Source organism: Heteronotia binoei, chromosome 3 (genome assembly GCF_032191835.1).
Source record: "Heteronotia binoei isolate CCM8104 ecotype False Entrance Well chromosome 3, APGP_CSIRO_Hbin_v1, whole genome shotgun sequence".
NCBI classification, from domain to species: domain Eukaryota; kingdom Metazoa; phylum Chordata; class Lepidosauria; order Squamata; family Gekkonidae; genus Heteronotia; species Heteronotia binoei.
The window spans coordinates 107,118,063-107,135,437 of NC_083225.1; the positions used below are offsets into that span (position 1 = coordinate 107,118,063).

Sequence of the window (17,375 nt, forward strand, 5' to 3'; positions counted from 1 at the left end):
CCACCGGGGCCACCGGGGGAGTCACTGCATTGAGGGCTCTGAAGTCCACTGTCATCCTCCAAGTTACTCCATCTGCCTTTAGGACCGGCCACAAGGGGGCATTGCAGATGGACTGCATTGGGAGGATGACGTCCCATTTCAACAGACCCTCAATTGTTTTCCCTATTCCTGCTTCTGCTTCCGCGGGGTATTTGTACTGACGCTGGGGAGGAGGATCTTTGCCCTCTATGAGAACACAAGCGTTTCTCACAGTCCCACACTCCGCCTTGTCAGTAATCCATACCCCGGGAAACTTTTGGGTCCATAGATCTCCCGTCACTGACCATACAGGGAGAGGCGCTTTTAGAGCAGCACATCGATGTATAGCATTAATAAAGTCCGGGCCTCCCGGGATGTGCCACAGGAGTCCGTTGGCTAAATCCACAGTTAGATGGTTTTTCTTTATGAAGGGAGCCCCAATCATTCCATCGTCTTCTCCTGCATTATTACAGGCTTTCATGGTGGCTTTGAGTCTCCCTACAGTGATTGGAATCTTTTTCCAGATGTGTGAGAGGTGGCTTCCTCCCGCGTACCCAGCCAGTTCCAGAGTTTTATCTGTCTGGGTTCCCTGGGTAACTAGCGTTGGATGGAGCACGCTAATCGATGCCCCTGTGTCTACTAATAGAGTGGCAGGTTTAATGTTCCCTGGAGCCCCAATGCCTGCCTTTACCATTGGTCTCCCCCAAGTGTCTGGCTTAAGTTTAGCCACTACTCCTTCGGGGAGATTAGTGGGCCCCGGGCACCCCTAGCGCAGACCCTGTTCCTCATATTCCGGACCGTTAACGACCATCTGCTGCTGGACCGCGGCTATCGGAGCCGGGTATAACTGAACAGTGGGGTGCATTGGAGGGGGTGGATGTTGAACTACTGCAGCTACGGGCGGTGAATACCCTTGAGGTGCTGCAAAATGGGATTGGGTTGGTGGAGGTGGGGGAGCAGACGGCTGCTGATTTCCCCACCCCTGCATCACTTGTTGTTGCCTTTCTATCAAAAGTGCAGTGGGTGCTAGATCCATATTGGTCATGTCGCACCCCGCATGGAGTAAAAAGTTCCAGAGCGCTTTCCGCTGAGTCTGTTCTCCGGGCGGTAGCGAGTTCCAAAAACGAGCTCGCTCGGCCTTTCTGTTATAGGAAGGCTTGTACCCTCGACTCTGATTCTGCAAATCTTGATATGCCTCCCCATAAGGGCCCGTCATTATGTTAGGCTGTGGGGCCGGAGGCGGCTGTACTGCGGGAGAAGGAAAAGGGGCCGAGGGCTGCACGGGAGGGGGAGGGGCTCTCGGTTGATAGTTAGGGTTCCCCCCCCCCCGCTCCGGGCTTCTGCCTGGCCGGTTTCCCATTGTTCCGCGCCTGAGCGTGCTTATTTTGTCCTGTTGGAGGATTGACTGGAGGCTGCGATGGGTTATAGGGGTCCGGATTAACTTCCCTCTTCTGATACTGAGAGTGAGGCCCGTTGTTGGCATAAGTAACCGTGTTAACGGCTTCCTTAGCTCGGTCCTTTTTGTTACCCCTTTTATCAGGCCCATATTTACCTATGTATCTACTGATATTCTTGAGGTTAGAATGAAGGAGATCCCACTCGGGGTTATGTGCATGGGTGGGTCCTAACATCTGTCGGGTGGTTCTATTAAGTCCTTGGATGACATCAAGGACAAAATCCTCGTCATTATAATCAGGCGGTTTTCCGTCGTCTGGTATGATTACATCTGCAACTACGGCTAGGAACTGTTTTTTTGATAGATAAATCAGGGGGTCCTCATCCGGACCCTGTATGAACTGGTTATAAACATATTTAACGCTCTCTTCCTCCCAGGTGACTGCTAATATCTCAGCTATCCATTCCCGGGTGGTGAGTGCATCTGAGTAGGGGATCACCAATTGGGCCCTTACTTTTTCTGCATTTGGGCCTGTTGCGGCCAGTCGCAAAACCTGATTTAATTCCTTAATGGTAATGTCCGGGTATTCCCGTTTCAGTTGCATCATCCATTGTACCGATGTCTCCTTATTATAAGGGCCGAGGATTTGAAAGGCCATTTTAACGTCCTCGGTCTTCCAATCTTTAATTTCCTTAGTTATCTGTACAGTTTCTTTGTCAGTCCCTTGTCTAGTGGTGGTTTGTCGGGTGACTACCGGGTATACTGGAGCGGGAGCAGTCCCACAGGGTTGTATTTCCTCCTCATCCTCACTTTCCTCATCCGAAAAAGCATAGAAGGTGGATGGGGAGACCGTTGCTATAAGAGCATTTTTACGGTCTAACTTCTGCTGCAATGAGGCAATTTCTCTTTTACACGCCTCATGATTAGCTGCCTCTTTGGTTTTCTTCACCGTTTCTGTGGCTATTTCAACGGCATATTGCAGTTTGTCATTCCGGTTTTTGGTTTGCTCCAGCTCTTTGCTCAATGCCTTTATTTGCGATTGGGCTTTCTTTAGAGCCGTTAGGGTATCTTGGTGTATTAAGGCCAGGGTATTTTTCTCTATCTTAACCTCTTCTATGGTTCGACTGGCCTGCTGCCAGTCGAGGTCCAAGCTATTGTTTTCTCCCGCCAGTCTACTTATCTCTGCGGCGTATTTCCTATGCAATTCTGCGTTCTCTGCCTCATGGTTTTGTTGAATTGTATCCTTCTCCGCTGCATGGGACTGGAGTAAGAGTTCCTTTTCTGCGGTATGCTTCCGGAACTCGTCCTCCAGCACCTCTGCATGTTTCTTAAGGCTTGCCTCTAATTCTTGTTCCTTTCTTTCTATCTGCTGGTCTTTCTGGGTTAGCTGCTCCTGGAGTTGCTTATTCAAGGCAGAGCTATCCCGCAGGGCTTCAAACAGGCCCCATGAGGCAAAAAGATCTCTTTTGCCAGTGCTAATTGTTTTATTGTTGCAATTCTCTTCAAATATATCCCTAAAGGACTGGAGGGGATCAGAGCCTTGGTTAAAGACTCCCCTGTTCCAGGGGTTGTCCCCTTTCTTTATTAACCATTTCTCCAACTTGGGGAGTTCCTCCTTTTTGGCGAAAATCTCCATTTTAGCGTGGGTGTAGGTTTTTCTTTGTATTTCGCCTACTGCCAATCTCTGGTGGTATTTTAGCTATGGGTTAGGGGGCACCGAGCCGACCCAATGATCGCGTCTCGGGTGAAAAAGGGAGCCACGGGCCGACCCAACGATCGCGTCACCGGGCAGAGTTTTAGGCAATGAGCCAATCCTATGATTGCGTCTCAGCCAAAGGGAAAATCCACGAGCCGACCCAACGATCGCGTCTCGGGTGAAAAGGGAGCCACGGGCCGACCCAACGATCGCGTCACCGGGCAGAGTTTTAGGCAATGAGCCAATCCTATGATTGCGTCTCAGCCAAAGGGAAAATCCACGAGCCGACCCAACGATCGCGTCTCGGGTGAAAAGGGAGCCACGGGCCGACCCAACGATCGCGTCACCGGGCAGAGTTTTAGGCAATGAGCCAATCCTATGATTGCGTCTCAGCCAAAGGGAAAATCCACGAGCCGACCCAACGATCGCGTCTCGGGTGAAAAGGGAGCCACGGGCCGACCCAACGATCGCGTCACCGGGCAGAGTTTTAGGCAATGAGCCAATCCTATGATTGCGTCTCAGCCAAAGGGAAAATCCACGAGCCGACCCAACGATCGCGTCTCGGGTGAAAAGGGAGCCACGGGCCGACCCAACGATCGCGTCACCGGGCAGAGTTTTAGGCAAGAGCCGACCCAACGATCGCGTCTCAGCCAGAAAAGGGCGCCGCGAGCCGACCCAACGATCGCGTCTCGGGCAAACGAAAACAAAATAAAAGTTGCCCAGCAGTCAGATTGCAACGGTCCTGTGACCCGCTTGCCTTCTTGACTGTCGGGTGCCTTAGACTAGCCTTGGCCTAGACTCGTGTAAGGACTTGGGTGTGCGTGTGTAGGTGTATGTGTATGTAGTGTGTGTGCGTGTGTGCACTAAGCTCTAAAGAAAAGGAGAAGGGAAGGGTGCTCTATCCAGATCTTAAACAATCCTAGCCTGTCCTGACATTCCCTCCCACGATAGACGCGTTTAGAAGGCCTCGGGACGGCGGCCAGACTTCACGGGACTTCCCCCTTGCATTCGATCGGGCTCAGTCCTCTTGCGAGGTGTCTGGCCTCCTCGGGGCGGCTGAGAAGTCCAACGCTGAATGATAGAAAGGGGAGCAGCCCGACCCACAAATTATAGAAATGCTCGCTAGAGCCGTTCACACAGAACTCATTCACTCAATCACTCACGCAATAGCCTCGCTAGCAAGACTTTCTGAACGGTGCAACCTTACGTCTGTCTGTATGAAGACACGCGTGTCGACTCGCGTGCGTTCACACAAACAGGATAATGCCCAAGCTTTCTCCACCAATTTCTGTTAGGGAAACTGCTCTCAAAATGAGATTGGGGAATTAGATTGAGAGACAGCTGACCCTAAAAGGGAATCTTTGTTATCAATTGTATACCAGGCTCAACCGTTCAGAGAGTCAATGCTCAATAAGAGACTCTAATTTAGTAAAAATCAATTGTAATTTATTTAGAATAATATTTCTTTCATACAAGGTAAAAATACAAAACACTCACACATTCACACAGGTCTAGGAAATATAGATAGATCAATAGGGGAACATATATGGATAAACAGACAGGGTAATATTTACCATCGTAGTCTTCCAGGAAGGTTTCCAATGGCGACTTAAGAGGACAGGGGAAATGGACCCAACACTGTGGCCAGAATTGGGGATGGATCTAGACAGCGGGTAATAGGGGTTGCTGAATAGAAAGCACACCTGTGGGTAGCTAGTCCACAGGTTATATAGAGTCACCTTAGTCCTGAGGGGATGGGAGGTGACTGGGAGTGGTAATGGGAGGTTCTGCTGATGACCAAGAAGGCTGGACATCGGCTGGACCAATGGTGGGTCAATGGCGACACCTGATTGGGTGTGTACTTCAACCAATGAACATCACTTTCATCCTGGGCATCCTGGAAACTTCCAGGTTGCGACAGGGCCTGGGGCGGCTCCGTTGGTATCAATGTGGGAATGACTGGGTGATTGGGAGGAGATGGGATTAACTGGGAAAGGGACAATAGAGAATCAGATATGCACCTAGGTATTCCGGTGTAGACAAAAAGGCTTGATGGTATCAGGAGAGATTCTTCCTCTTCCTCAACTCTCCGGGGTGAAGACAGTTGTTTAGGAGACCACTGGGCAATCAGGATTAATAGTGGAGCCATTAATCCATTCATAAACTAAGTGGGTTGCTTGCGGGCTAGGAATGACTCAAGGTGTGTACGTGAGGTTCCCACATAGAAGGAATGAAGCCCAACCAGGCAGGAAGATGGCTACATGTGGTGTAAGCAAAACACAGTGGTTTCCATGCTTAACGCTTCACACCGTTCGCCTGGACAGCTCCGTGGCGGCGTAGCCTCCTCCTTGCCATGGCGGGTTCCACGCGATGGTGGGGAAAAGTTAGAACGCGGCTGCAGACACTCTGTGCCTGACTCAAGCGCTCATATACTTGTTAATAGGTACACGGGAGTCTTATGTAGTTCCTGGGTAGCATCACTCGCATTCACTGGCCAGGCGGGTGCAAGCTTACTTCTCCAGGCGCCCTGGCAACCATGCTGGTGATCATGATGTGCACATATTATGAAAAGTAGGGGGCTTTTCCTCACAAGTTACATTTACAAATCACTTACTATAGGACCCAAAATGGAATGTCCTAATATAGAAATGAATGATACATTTTTGGAAGGGCACAAATGTATCTGACCTTATGTCATTGGCGATTTCATCTGCAGAAAATAATAATATTGCAAATATGCATCTTCCAGTTTAGGTCCTAAGAGAAAATCCACTTATCAGGGCCAGTGTAACTAGACCCCAGGTGTCTAGTTAGTTTTCTTATACTAGATTAATTCCTAGACAGAGGTACACCTTAGTAACACTACAGGCTTGCTCTGGTATAGTATACAAGTAAATACTACTAGAGAATCTCTGCTTCCATTATGAGCTTTTTATTAAAGTATATTGTGTTTTTTACCTGAGTTCACAAAGCATTATATCATCCAACATTGCTACACAGATAATTAAAAAAGAATTATTACATGAGTTTATAAAAGCTTCTTACTCCAAAAGTAAGCAGTTCAAATGAATCTTTTCTGAAAAGCAGCTCTCAATCAGTACAACTTCTGATGTTTGGTGGTGGAAAGTGTTGTCAAGTCACAGCTGATTCATGGTGACCCTGTAGCATTTTCAAAGGAAGAGACATTCAGAGGTGGTCTGCCATTTCCTGCCTCTGCAACATGACCCTGGTATCCGTTGGAGGTTGCCTCTGTGTCACAACCCTGGCATTCCTTGGAAGTTTCCCATCCAAATACTAGCCAGGGCCAACTCTGCTTAGCTTTCAAGATCTAATGAGATCAGGCTAGCCTGGGTTATCCAGGTCAGGGTATATTCACAGGATTTTAAAATCATCCTCTAACACAGGGTCCTCAGCCCCCAGTCTGTGGACCATTAGCGGTCCATGGCCTGTTAGCAACCAGGCCATAAGTTGTATAATTATTTCATTATATATTACCATGTAGGAGTAGTAGTGATAATAATGATAATAATAATAATAATTGTTATTATTTATATCCTACTCTCCACTCCGAATTTCAAAATCTCAGAGCGGCTTACAATTTCCTTTACCTTCCTCCCCCACAACAGACACCCTGTGAGGTGGGTTGGGCTAAGAAAACTCTCCTCAGAAGCTGCCCTTTCAAGGACAACTCCTGTGAGAGCTATGGCTGACCCAAGGCCACTCCAGCAGCTGCAAGTGGAGGAGTGGGGAATCAAACCTGGTTCTCCCAGATAAGAGTCTGCACACTTAACCACCACACCAAACTAATAGAAATAAAGTGCACAATTGTATTATCCCAAAACCATCGCCCCCTCCCCCGGTCCATGGAAAAATTGTCTTCCACAAAACTGGTGCCAAAAAGTTTGGAGACCACTGCCCTAACAAGTGTCCCACTTGATAAGGATTCACATACTTGGCTAATTATCTCATAACTTCAAAGACCATGCAAGGTTATCTATATACTTTAAATGCCTTATTAGAATATATAAAAATATTAGTTCATTTTTGCTACATTTAATCTTAACGAAGTCTGCTTAAAAATACTTATTACAAGTTTTTCAAACGCAAGTTTTCATACTGGCCCTCAACCAGTATTCTTATCCTTGAACTATATCTTTGCTTCTGTGAAGCTGAAGATTCTTGCAATTCTCAGATGCTTCTGCACCTGGGCCTCAACAAAATGTACCTATTGATAATAGATTAGATAGCTCCTAATCTACACAAGGCATATAATTATGTTACCAATTTGCTTCTTATTGCTTATCAAGCTATTCTATTCAGGGCCTTTGGATTCCCTTCTTAGCATGCTTCCCTGAAAGGTCAGGGTTGTTCAGTGCATGTTGTTACAACATCCTCTAAGATCTTTTTTTGGCCAAGTCCAGCAATGGTTCCTCTATATTTCCTCTATATAGAATCATAAAGTTGGAAGGGACCTCCAGGATCATCTATTCCAACCCCTTGCACAATGCAGGAACATATGAGGCTGCCTTATACTGAATCAGACCCTCGGCCCATCAAAGTCAGTATTGTCTACTCAATGCCCCCATGCCCCCAGTAACACCTGCTACATACCCAAAAGGTGGCAAAAAAATGAAACAAAACCTCCAGGATCGCTGACCAAACTGGCCTGCAGAAAAATTGCTTCCTGGCCCCAAAGTGGCAATCAGCATTTCCTTGGGGATGTAAGAAAGAGCTACAAGAACTAAGCACGGATGCAGTCCTTCCTGCCCTCCCTCTCATGATCTGCTCAAGTTCACAGAATCAGCATTGCTGTCAGATGGCCATCTAGCCCAGGGTGGCCAAACTTAACGTAAGAGCCACATAGAATAAATGTCACATATTTGAGAGCCACAAGACATGAACATCAGATGTTTGAGAGCAGGCAGGAAGGAAGGCAGACAGGCAAATAACTGGGGGAGAGGTGAAAATAAAGCAATTTTAACTTTAAATGCATTCTCCAAGCTGCCAACTGGTTGAAGAAGTGATTTTAAAGAGAGAAATGCCTTCTCCTAGCCAGCTGACAGGGCAGTGGGGGCTTCAGAGCTACGCAAAATGTGTGAAAGAGCAACATGTGGCTCCTGAGCTGCAGTTTGACCATCCCTGATCTAGACTGTTTAAAAACCTCCAAAGAAGGAGACCCCACCACCTTCTAAGGAAGTCTGTTCCACTGAGGAACCATTCTAATTGACAGGAAGTTCTTCCTCTTGTTTAGCCAAAATCTTTTTAAATTTAATTTCAGCCCACTGGATATCATCTGGCCTTCGGGCACAACAGAACAGAACTCTGTACTATTCTTTATATGACAGCCCTTCAAGTACTTGAAGATGATCATTTCACCTCTCAGTTATTTCTTCTCCAGGCGAAACATACCAGACACCTTCAACCTTTCCTCATAGGACTTGGCCTCCAGACCACTCACCATCTTTGTTGCCCTCCTCTGGACACGTTCCAGCTTGTCTGTCTCCTTAAATTGTGGTGCCCAAAATTGAACACAATATTCTAGTTGACCAGAGCAAAGCACTACCATCACTTCATGTGATCTGGACACTATACTTCTGTTGACACAAACACAAATCTTATTTACCTTTTAACTACTTCATCACACCGCTGACTCTTGTTCAGTGTATGACCCACTAAGATCCCTAGATCCTTTCTGCACACACTACACAATACTCTAGCTGAGGTCTAACCAGAGCAGAGCAAAGTGATACAATCAGTTTGTGTGACCTGGACTTCTGTTGATATAACCCAAAATCGTTTTTGCCTTTTAGCTATCTCATCACACTGCTGACTCATGTTTAGCCCCTTGGTGCAGAGTGTTAAAGCTGCAGTACTGCAGTCCTAAGCTCTGCTCATGACCTAAGTTCAATCCCCGGTGAAAACTGGGTTTTCAGATAGCCAGCTCGAGGTTGACTCAGCCTTCCATCCTTCTGAGGTCGGTAAAATGAGTATCCAATTTGCTGGGGGGGAGGGAAGCAAGTTGGGGATGACTGGGGAAGACCATGGCAAACCACCCTGTAAAAAGTCTGCCATGAAAATGTTGTGAAAGCAACGTCAACGCAGAGTTGGAAATGACTGGTGCTTGCACAGGGGACCTTTCCTTTCCTTTTCCCCGCTAAGACTCCTAGACCCTTTTCACACATACTACTAATGAGACAAGTCTCCCCATCCTATAATTATGTATTTGATTTTTCCTGCAGGGCCTGCAAGACCACCCTTTTTAAATTAGCATACTCGGACTGCTAGGAAAAACGGTAACCAAGGGTCCGCCAATGCGGTCTAAAGATCTATACCGCATCACAACTGTATTACTGGATTGGTTTTAAGTTAATATTTTAATGTTTTATTGCTCTATATTGTAATTTTAAGGTTTTACTTGTTATTGTATGATTGTAGAATGTTGTTAGCCGCCCTGAGCCTGTCGTGGTGGGGGAGGGCGGGATATAAATGAAATAAATAAATAAATAAATAAATGCAGAACTTTACATTTATCCCCATTAAAATTCATTTTATTTGTTTTAGCCCAGTTTTCGAACCTGTCACAATCATCTTGTATCCTGTCTTCTAATGTATGTGCTACCCCTCCCAATTTAGTATCATCTGCAAATTTCATAAGCATTCCCTCTATTCCTTCATCCAAATAATTTATAAAGATGTTGAACAAAACAGGTCCCTTGAAGCACTCCACTTGTCACTCCTCCCCAAGATTTATTATTTATTTATTTATTACGTTCGACTTATATCCCGCCCTCTCCGCAAGTGGAAGGGCGGCTCACAACATCATGTCAATACAATTAAACCAATAAAACATATAAAACCATAATTTACATTTTCAATTTTTAAAAACTATTCTGTGGTGCTGCATCAGTACAATATAGGCGGCATTGAATTTTCGAACAGCGATCACCAGCATTCTATATGATGTCTGGTGGCAGCCTTCTTTCAGTTAAGCATTGAAGGCCTGCTTAAACAATTTGGTCTTACAGGCCCTGCGGCTCTTATGGCCTCCGGAAGGGGGTTCCAAAGTTCTGGTGATGCCACTGAAAAAGCCCTAGATCTTGTCACACATAAACCTGGCTTCTTTTGGTCCGGGGGCGGACAGTAAGTTTTTTGCCCCTGAACGCAGTGCTCTCTGGGGGATATATGGAGAAAGGCGGTCCCGTAGATAGGCAGGTCCCTGACCAGATGATGAGGTACATTAACAAGCACTCTTTGGGTGTGATCTGTCAACTAGTTACAGATCCACTTAACAGTAGTAGCATTCAAACCACACTTTACCAACTTGTCAACAAGAATATTATCTGGAACGTTATCAAAAGCCTTACTGAAATCAAGATAAACTATGTCTACAGCATTCCCCTGATCCAGCAAGGTAGTAACTTTCTCAATAAAAAGAGAAAAGGTTAGTTTGACATAACTTGTTCTTGAAGCCCTTGCTGGCTCTTAGTGATCACAGCCGTCTTTTCTAAATGCTCAAGGACTGTTTGATTTTTAAAAAAACTTTTCCAGTAATAGATGTCAAACTGATGGGTTAGTAGTTACCTGGATCTTCATTGCTCCATATTCATGACATTATGCTACAATTATTTTTAAAAACTGTAAAATGTTGTTCCAATGGGGATGTACTATAATGAGTGACAAGAATGCACAAAAGGAACAATGGGAGATTCCTGAATGCCTATTGGATATAAAGGGGGCCAAGAATGTCAATTGACATACACATAAAACTACTTTATATTGAATCAGACTCTTAGTCCATCAAGGTCAGTATTATCTACACAAGGAGTGGCAAAGTGGCAGTGGCTGTAGATAGGGGTGTCAAACTCATTTATTACAAGGGTCAGATTTGACATAAATGGGACTCTGTGGGGACAAGCCATGTGTCATAAAATGTAATGCCAGATAGTGGAGATATAAACTTTATAAAGGATATAAACACAATTAAATATATTATTTTTACTTAAAATACAAAAATGCTTGAAACTCTTGCCATATTTTGTTTAAAACGGAAAAGTGGAGAAATTGTGGGATTCAGCAATGCAATTTTAAAAATTAAACATCAAGAAAAAGCACACAAATCACAGCAGGAACTTAAAATGTAAACTAAAAAAATAAAATGTTCTGAGCCTAGGAACACATGAAATGGCTGGGCATTGTAAGTTTCTCCCCACCCCCCATGTCTACTCAGATTGGCAATGGCTCTCCAGTGTAATATCCCCCTTTGGCTGTAGGTTTCCAGGTTAGAGTACTTACTAGGCACCGGTTCTAAGGTCCATTCAGCAGAGACAAGCTGGCTCAATGCATCAACCCTTTATTTGCAAGGTGACAACTCCAGCAAGCAACAGCTTCAATTGGACAAGAAAATGCTGGAAAGTTAAACTACTTGAGCTTCACTCCATTGAAATACATTGCAACAGAGACAAAGCTACAAAGAAAACTCAGAATGGATTTTCCATTAAGATCTCTGGGCCCAAATAGACTACTTCCATCTGGGTGCAAAGACTTTACTGGAAAACCCATTCTACATTTTTTTTGCAGCTTTGCAAACCCTGAAGAGCTTCCTGCTGAAACAGGCAAAGACAAGGCAGAAGGAACTGGGAACTTTGGCAACTTCCGAGTTTCAAAGGGTACAGACAGGAGGAGTGGGTGGGGGGGGGGGGAAGAGTCATGGGTCTAATTAAAGCTCTGGGCAGGCTGGCTGCAACCTGTGGATTGTTAGTTGACATTCCTGCTCTACATGGTCTGAGTTGGAGGTCTTTCACATCATCTACTACCTGGTTCTTTCAGATGGAGATGCCAGGGAGTGAATTTGGGACCTTCTGGATGCTAAGCAGATGCTTTGCCACTGAGGCATAGCCCCTTCCCAAAGCAACACTTACATGGGTTCCATTTAAATAAACTACAGTACACAAAAGATGCACTGAAAATGATAAAGAAATTTGCTCTTGGCCTGGAATGACAGCCACCAAAAAGTTCTGATGGATCCTGGAAGTACCATGGATGTTCTGGGACCAGTATGACAGCCCCCACTCTGGAATCAGCATCCTGAGAAGTGGCAAAGTATTCTGAGACAGAAATGACAGTCCATATAGAGGAATGATAGACCCTGGAACTGGAATCAATGCTCTGGTATACTGGTATGACAATTCTACTCTAGTGGCTATCATTCCAGTCCCAAAATACTGGTTTCAGTCACAGAGAACGTCGGGGGCATTCTTGTCATTCGTTTTAGTAGCTCCAGTTCCTACGACAAGATGATCCTTTTTTCTTTGTGGCACAAGCATAGGCCGAGTTGCCGCCAAGTTATGATAGCTCGCGGAAAGGAAGTTTCTAAAAATAGCCGCGATCCTCCCCAGGAGATGCAAGCGAAGACTGAGTGGCTTCATCTGTTCCGTTTTAGAGGGACAAACATCCTCCCCCCCCCCTTCCCTGCCGCACCTCCACCCCGCCTCCTTCCCTTTGCTTGATTCGTATTATATCCGCGCCTAGAGGAGAGGCTGCGCTTCCACTAGGGGTCTCTGCGGCGTGTAGGCCTTGCTTTCGCTACCGCCGTCCCTGCTTTGGGTAGGCTGGAATATCAGCTGACTCGCCCTCTTCTCCTCGGCGCTCGGCTGGTGCCGCTGCTGCAGCTCAGTTCCGTTCCCAAGCCGCGCAAGAGGAGGGGGACACCAAGGAGCCTGGGGGGGATTTACAGCTGGAGCCCAGAGCCTCACTGCTTCCCCAGCCCCGCACCTTCCCCGGGATGCTGCCGCATTTAGGCTGGTTGCTGCTCGTGGCCTCCTGGAGTGCTGGGGCTTTGGAGGTAAGACAAGGCTCCCGACGCCCCCGAGTCTTTGTTTAGCCTGAGTGCCTGGAGCTTCCCGTTTAAGCTCGCATGTTAAATGCCCGCTTCAGAGAAACCTTCGGATCTGTCGCTCTTCCTTCCTACAAGCGCTTCTTTCCCGCGGCGTTTTGGCTGCTTGGGAGTGTCTTGAGGGGGGTGCTAGCCATGGAGTGGTTGGAAGGTGGGTGGGCAGCTTCTCTTTTCCCTGGGCTTGAGGACCAGGCGCAGAGGGAGGAGGTTTTCCTCCGTGGCTTTGAGAGAGCGGCTAGGCTTCGCGAGGGGTCGGGCTGGGGGATGCCGCCTCGCCTTCGCGGTCCGTCTGGGCGAGCCTCTTTCTCGGAGGTGCTGCGAGTGTGTGCTTGAGCGCCCGTGTGGCTTTTGTTGCCTTTTACGCCTCCCTGTGTTGTCTACTGTGGCTGATTTGTGGGTGGATACTAAGGAGCGGGGGTGGGGGAACCACATAGCTGGGGAGAGAGACGGGAAGCAGCTTACAGTCGACATGGTTCTCCTTGTTGCCCTACTCAAGCCTTTTTCTTTGCCTCCTCCTCCACATTCTAGTTTGGAAAACAAATGAGAGGGATTCGTTTGTTGCTCGCTCGTCCCTGCAGTGGGCTAGAAAGGGAGAGCAAATTATGTAGAAAGCAACTCCTGCTCCGCTTATATTTGGAAATACCCATGTATTACATCTTCTGCGGAATGAATCCCAGTCCTGGTTCCCTTAAAACAAAGAGTAAAGACAGCCTCTCTTCGCAGGGTGAGCATTTGGCTAGGGTATAAGATACCTGTGTTGCTTTGCCGGTGCACTGGCATCTGCGTTTTGAACGGAGGCAGAGCATTAAAAGGGATATCACTCCCACAGTTTCTCATGAGATGGTTTTGTTTATCCTAGACTGGGTTGCATACTTTGTGTGTATGGGGCGGGGAAGTAGATTTTATTAGCTATGGAGTGTGGGTGGAGGGATGATTTTCCCTCACCTGCTATATTTTGCAGGAAAAAAAATCTCTAGCCCTTAATGTGTTTAAGCTGCCTCCCATCCTATACAACCCGGGGTTTCCTCGGGTATGAGTGTTTAGGAACCAAATGAAAGGAAATGGATTGGAGTGAAGATTAAGAGTGAGAAGATGGCGCCTCTGCAGTGCAGCAAGGAAACGCTGTAATGAAAGCTGCAGCGTAGAGAAATCCTCCCACCACTACGTGTTTTAACAACTCTTACAGTCATTCATGTAACTGCCTAGCAGCCAGCGAATAATACTGTGTGCAGTGTATTTAATAGGGAACAGAAAGAATAGACTGTGTAAGGGCTCCAGAGAACCCCACCCCCTTCTCTCCTTGTCCTTAAACTGGATGCCATCCTGTTTTCTTGCTCATGTCTTTCTCCTGCTGTTTCCAGGAAAAATATATGGCATTTTAAAATCATCACAGCATCATCTAGACATTAGCAAAGATCTGTAAAGTGCTGCTCAGCTTGGGTTTTGTCCAAGCATGCAGCCTATTTCCTTTTGTTAAATAGGAAACAGGACAGTGGCAGAGGAAAACCTAAGTATGCCACACCTCCCTTTGGAATTTAGGGGGTAAGGAAATAATCAGAATTTAATGAATAAGAAATGTAATTTGTAGCTATTTAGATTGGGACTTTCGTGTCATAAAGACTGCAAAATTCCGCTCCCTCCTTTTGCATTATATCAATGAAATTGCTGAGCAGTCGGGTTAGAAGGGGTAAAAGGAAGTACTTCTTCACCCAAAGGGTGATTAACATGTGGAATTCACTACCACAGGAGGTGGTGGCAGCTACAAGCATAGCCAGCTTCAAGAGGGGTTTGGATAAAATTATGGAGCAGAGGTCCATTAGTGGCTATTTGCCACAATATATTATTGGAACTGTCTGGGGCAGAGATGCTCTGTATTCTTGGTGCTTGCGGGGGAGCAAAGTGGAAGGGCTTCTAGCCCCACTTGTGAACCTCCTTTCTTTTTTGGCCACTGTGTGACACAGAGTGTTGGACTGGATGGGCCATTGGCCTGATCCAACATGGCGTCTCATGTTCATATGTTCTTATTTTGATCTTGTCCTATGCTTGTTTGGCAAACTTTGCTTCCAGGTTGACCGCCCTTCCTTCACTGTCTGTAATCTTTCCCCGTGTATGTTAACTTGAAAGCAAGTCCTGTTGAAATGGATGTGTGACTTAGTTTTGAGTAGTCATGTATCGTATTAGACTATACAATGCTTTAATGCCTTATGTTCAAAGAGTATGTAAAATCTAGACAGTAAGCCTGTGTAGACCAGGCAAAATTCCAGTAACCATTTTTGGGACTGGAGCTGCATTTTTTTTTAATGTGTCATCCTTGAAGTAGGATTACAAGAATGCACTTTCTAGTATATTCTTAAACAGTTTGTAGGGTAGGATATTTGCCTGTGTTTTCTTGGAGCCGTAGAATCCTTTGCTTATTCCAGCAGTCATCAAAAGCAGTTTATCCCATAACATCCAAAGAATGCATTCTGATCCCAGTTGAGCAGTTGTTTAAATAAAACATTTATATGCATCCTTTTCCTTCATGGTTTAAGATGTTTTACAGTGTATTCTATTAAGATTATATACACATACAATAAGCTGTTTATAAAACAGACTCCATAGGAAACCCCATCTCTGCAGCTCAATTCCCACTAAGTGCCCTCTCAAACAACACAAGTGTGCAGTGGTTTCTAAAAATGATTTCCTTTATCTCTTTAGGGAGTCCATTTCACAAAGTGGGGGCCACTATTCAATGGGAGCAAACTCTAGTAGATTTTAGGCAGGCTAGGAATCCTTCATGATTCAATCACCAGAGGTCACTATGACTTCCAGGTGCAGACACATACATGTGCACCCCTTCCCCCTCCAAATTTTAAAATAAGACTTCCAGAAGATGGCCTCAAGGTTGCATATAATTGACATATGGGGGTATGGAGACAGATGGTCCTTTAGGTCCCCAGTCATGAAGGGCTTTAAAGATTGTAACCAGCACCATGAACTGATTTCAGAAACAAATAAGCAGCTAATTTTTTTAAATTGAAAAATATGTTATGTAGCGCCCCCCCCCCAACAATAACTAACCTACTGCATTTTGAACTAGTTGTAATTTTCAGAATGTCTTAATTACAATTCACAAGACCAATGATCTTTAAAAAATACATTTCAAGCACTCAGAAGTGCTTCATATTTGTTCTCTGCAATCCTTGTAAGTAGGTGTATATTTTTATAACTGTATGGCAGATGGCAGAATAAGTGGAATGTGTAATGCCACCTTTAGAATTTATGACCAAAGTGAGGTTTGAATGAAGGGCTTCCTTGTTCACACAGCTCTCAAACCACTACACTAAACCAGCTGTTGTAGCAATGCAAAAGAATGGTATATTGAGGTTTGGGAAGTCATATGTTTATTACAGATGTTTATTTTTTAGAAGGGGTGGGGTTTTGTTACATTGTAGCATTATTGGGAAGATAATTAACTCTAATGTTAGGAAAGATTTTCTAGCTGGTTTTCTAAAATTATTTTTCTCAAAGTGACACATTATGTTTCTCTTAATTTTGTAGGCCTTGAAATGGTCAGGATAATTTTAATATGGTACTATAGTGGTGTAAATGGTTCCCAAAAATCCTCCTGGGTGCAAGATGCTGTAATTATGAAGAGAAAATCTCTGTCATCCCAGGTATTTGAAGTTGATTGTGGTTGCTCATTGTGATATATAGCAAGGGAACATTTGTGAGTAGATCAGAAGCTCTTCTGGTATTTCTTGTGAAGAAAGACAGCAGTGTGAAACTGTACAAGAATTTTCTTGAGGGAGAAATGTGTGAATTCTTCAGAGTTGAACAAAGTTTGTGTTATTTTACTTATGTCATGTGCAAAAAGGCTCTCAGGTGAGAAAAATGCAAGTGCCTAACATTTGCTAAACTTATTTGCAAGGACAATATGAAATAATAAAGAATGGAGAATCTCAGTTGAATTGCAGATGTATCCATATAAAGGTATTAGTGTGGAACAAAAACAAAAATTGCTTGCCGCCTTGTCCTGTTGTACCTAGGTTAGTAATCTGTTAGACCTGCAAGAACCACCTTTTGTGTAATTCTTCCTCACTGGTTGCCTCAGAGTCAATTCCTGCTTCATATATCAGAGCTGCTGTTAGAACTAAAACTTGTCCTAACTGTGGTGAACCTTGGTCAAATTAAACTTTCCGTTGTGGACAATTTTGTGTGTGTGCAGTACCAGCATAAGTATTACGCAAACTATATTGATTTGAGCATCTGTTTGAGGAATATTGTTGTTGTTGTTCAGTCGCACAGTCGAGTCTGACTCTGTGACCCCAAGGCCCTCCTGTCTTCCACCATCCTCCGAAGTCTGCTCAAATTCGTATTTGTTACATCAGTAA

The 17,375-nt window shown here is 45.2% G+C and overlaps 1 protein-coding gene across 4 annotated transcripts in view; it reads left to right on the top strand.

Annotated features, from left to right (window-relative positions):
* The first annotated feature begins 12,650 nt into the window (after positions 1–12,650).
* The window catches only part of APP (amyloid beta precursor protein), a 295,204-nt gene continuing 290,479 nt past the window's right edge, over positions 12,651–17,375 (top strand). For 2 of the 4 annotated variants that reach the window (XM_060234376.1, XM_060234379.1), the window contains exon 1: positions 12,693–12,951. In XM_060234376.1, the coding sequence (XP_060090359.1) occupies positions 12,892–12,951 (60 nt within the window). In that variant the 5' untranslated portion in view covers positions 12,693–12,891. Of the gene's footprint in view, positions 12,952–17,375 lie in introns of all 4 variants that reach the window. The other 2 variants (XM_060234377.1, XM_060234378.1) reach the window with 2 other exon arrangements.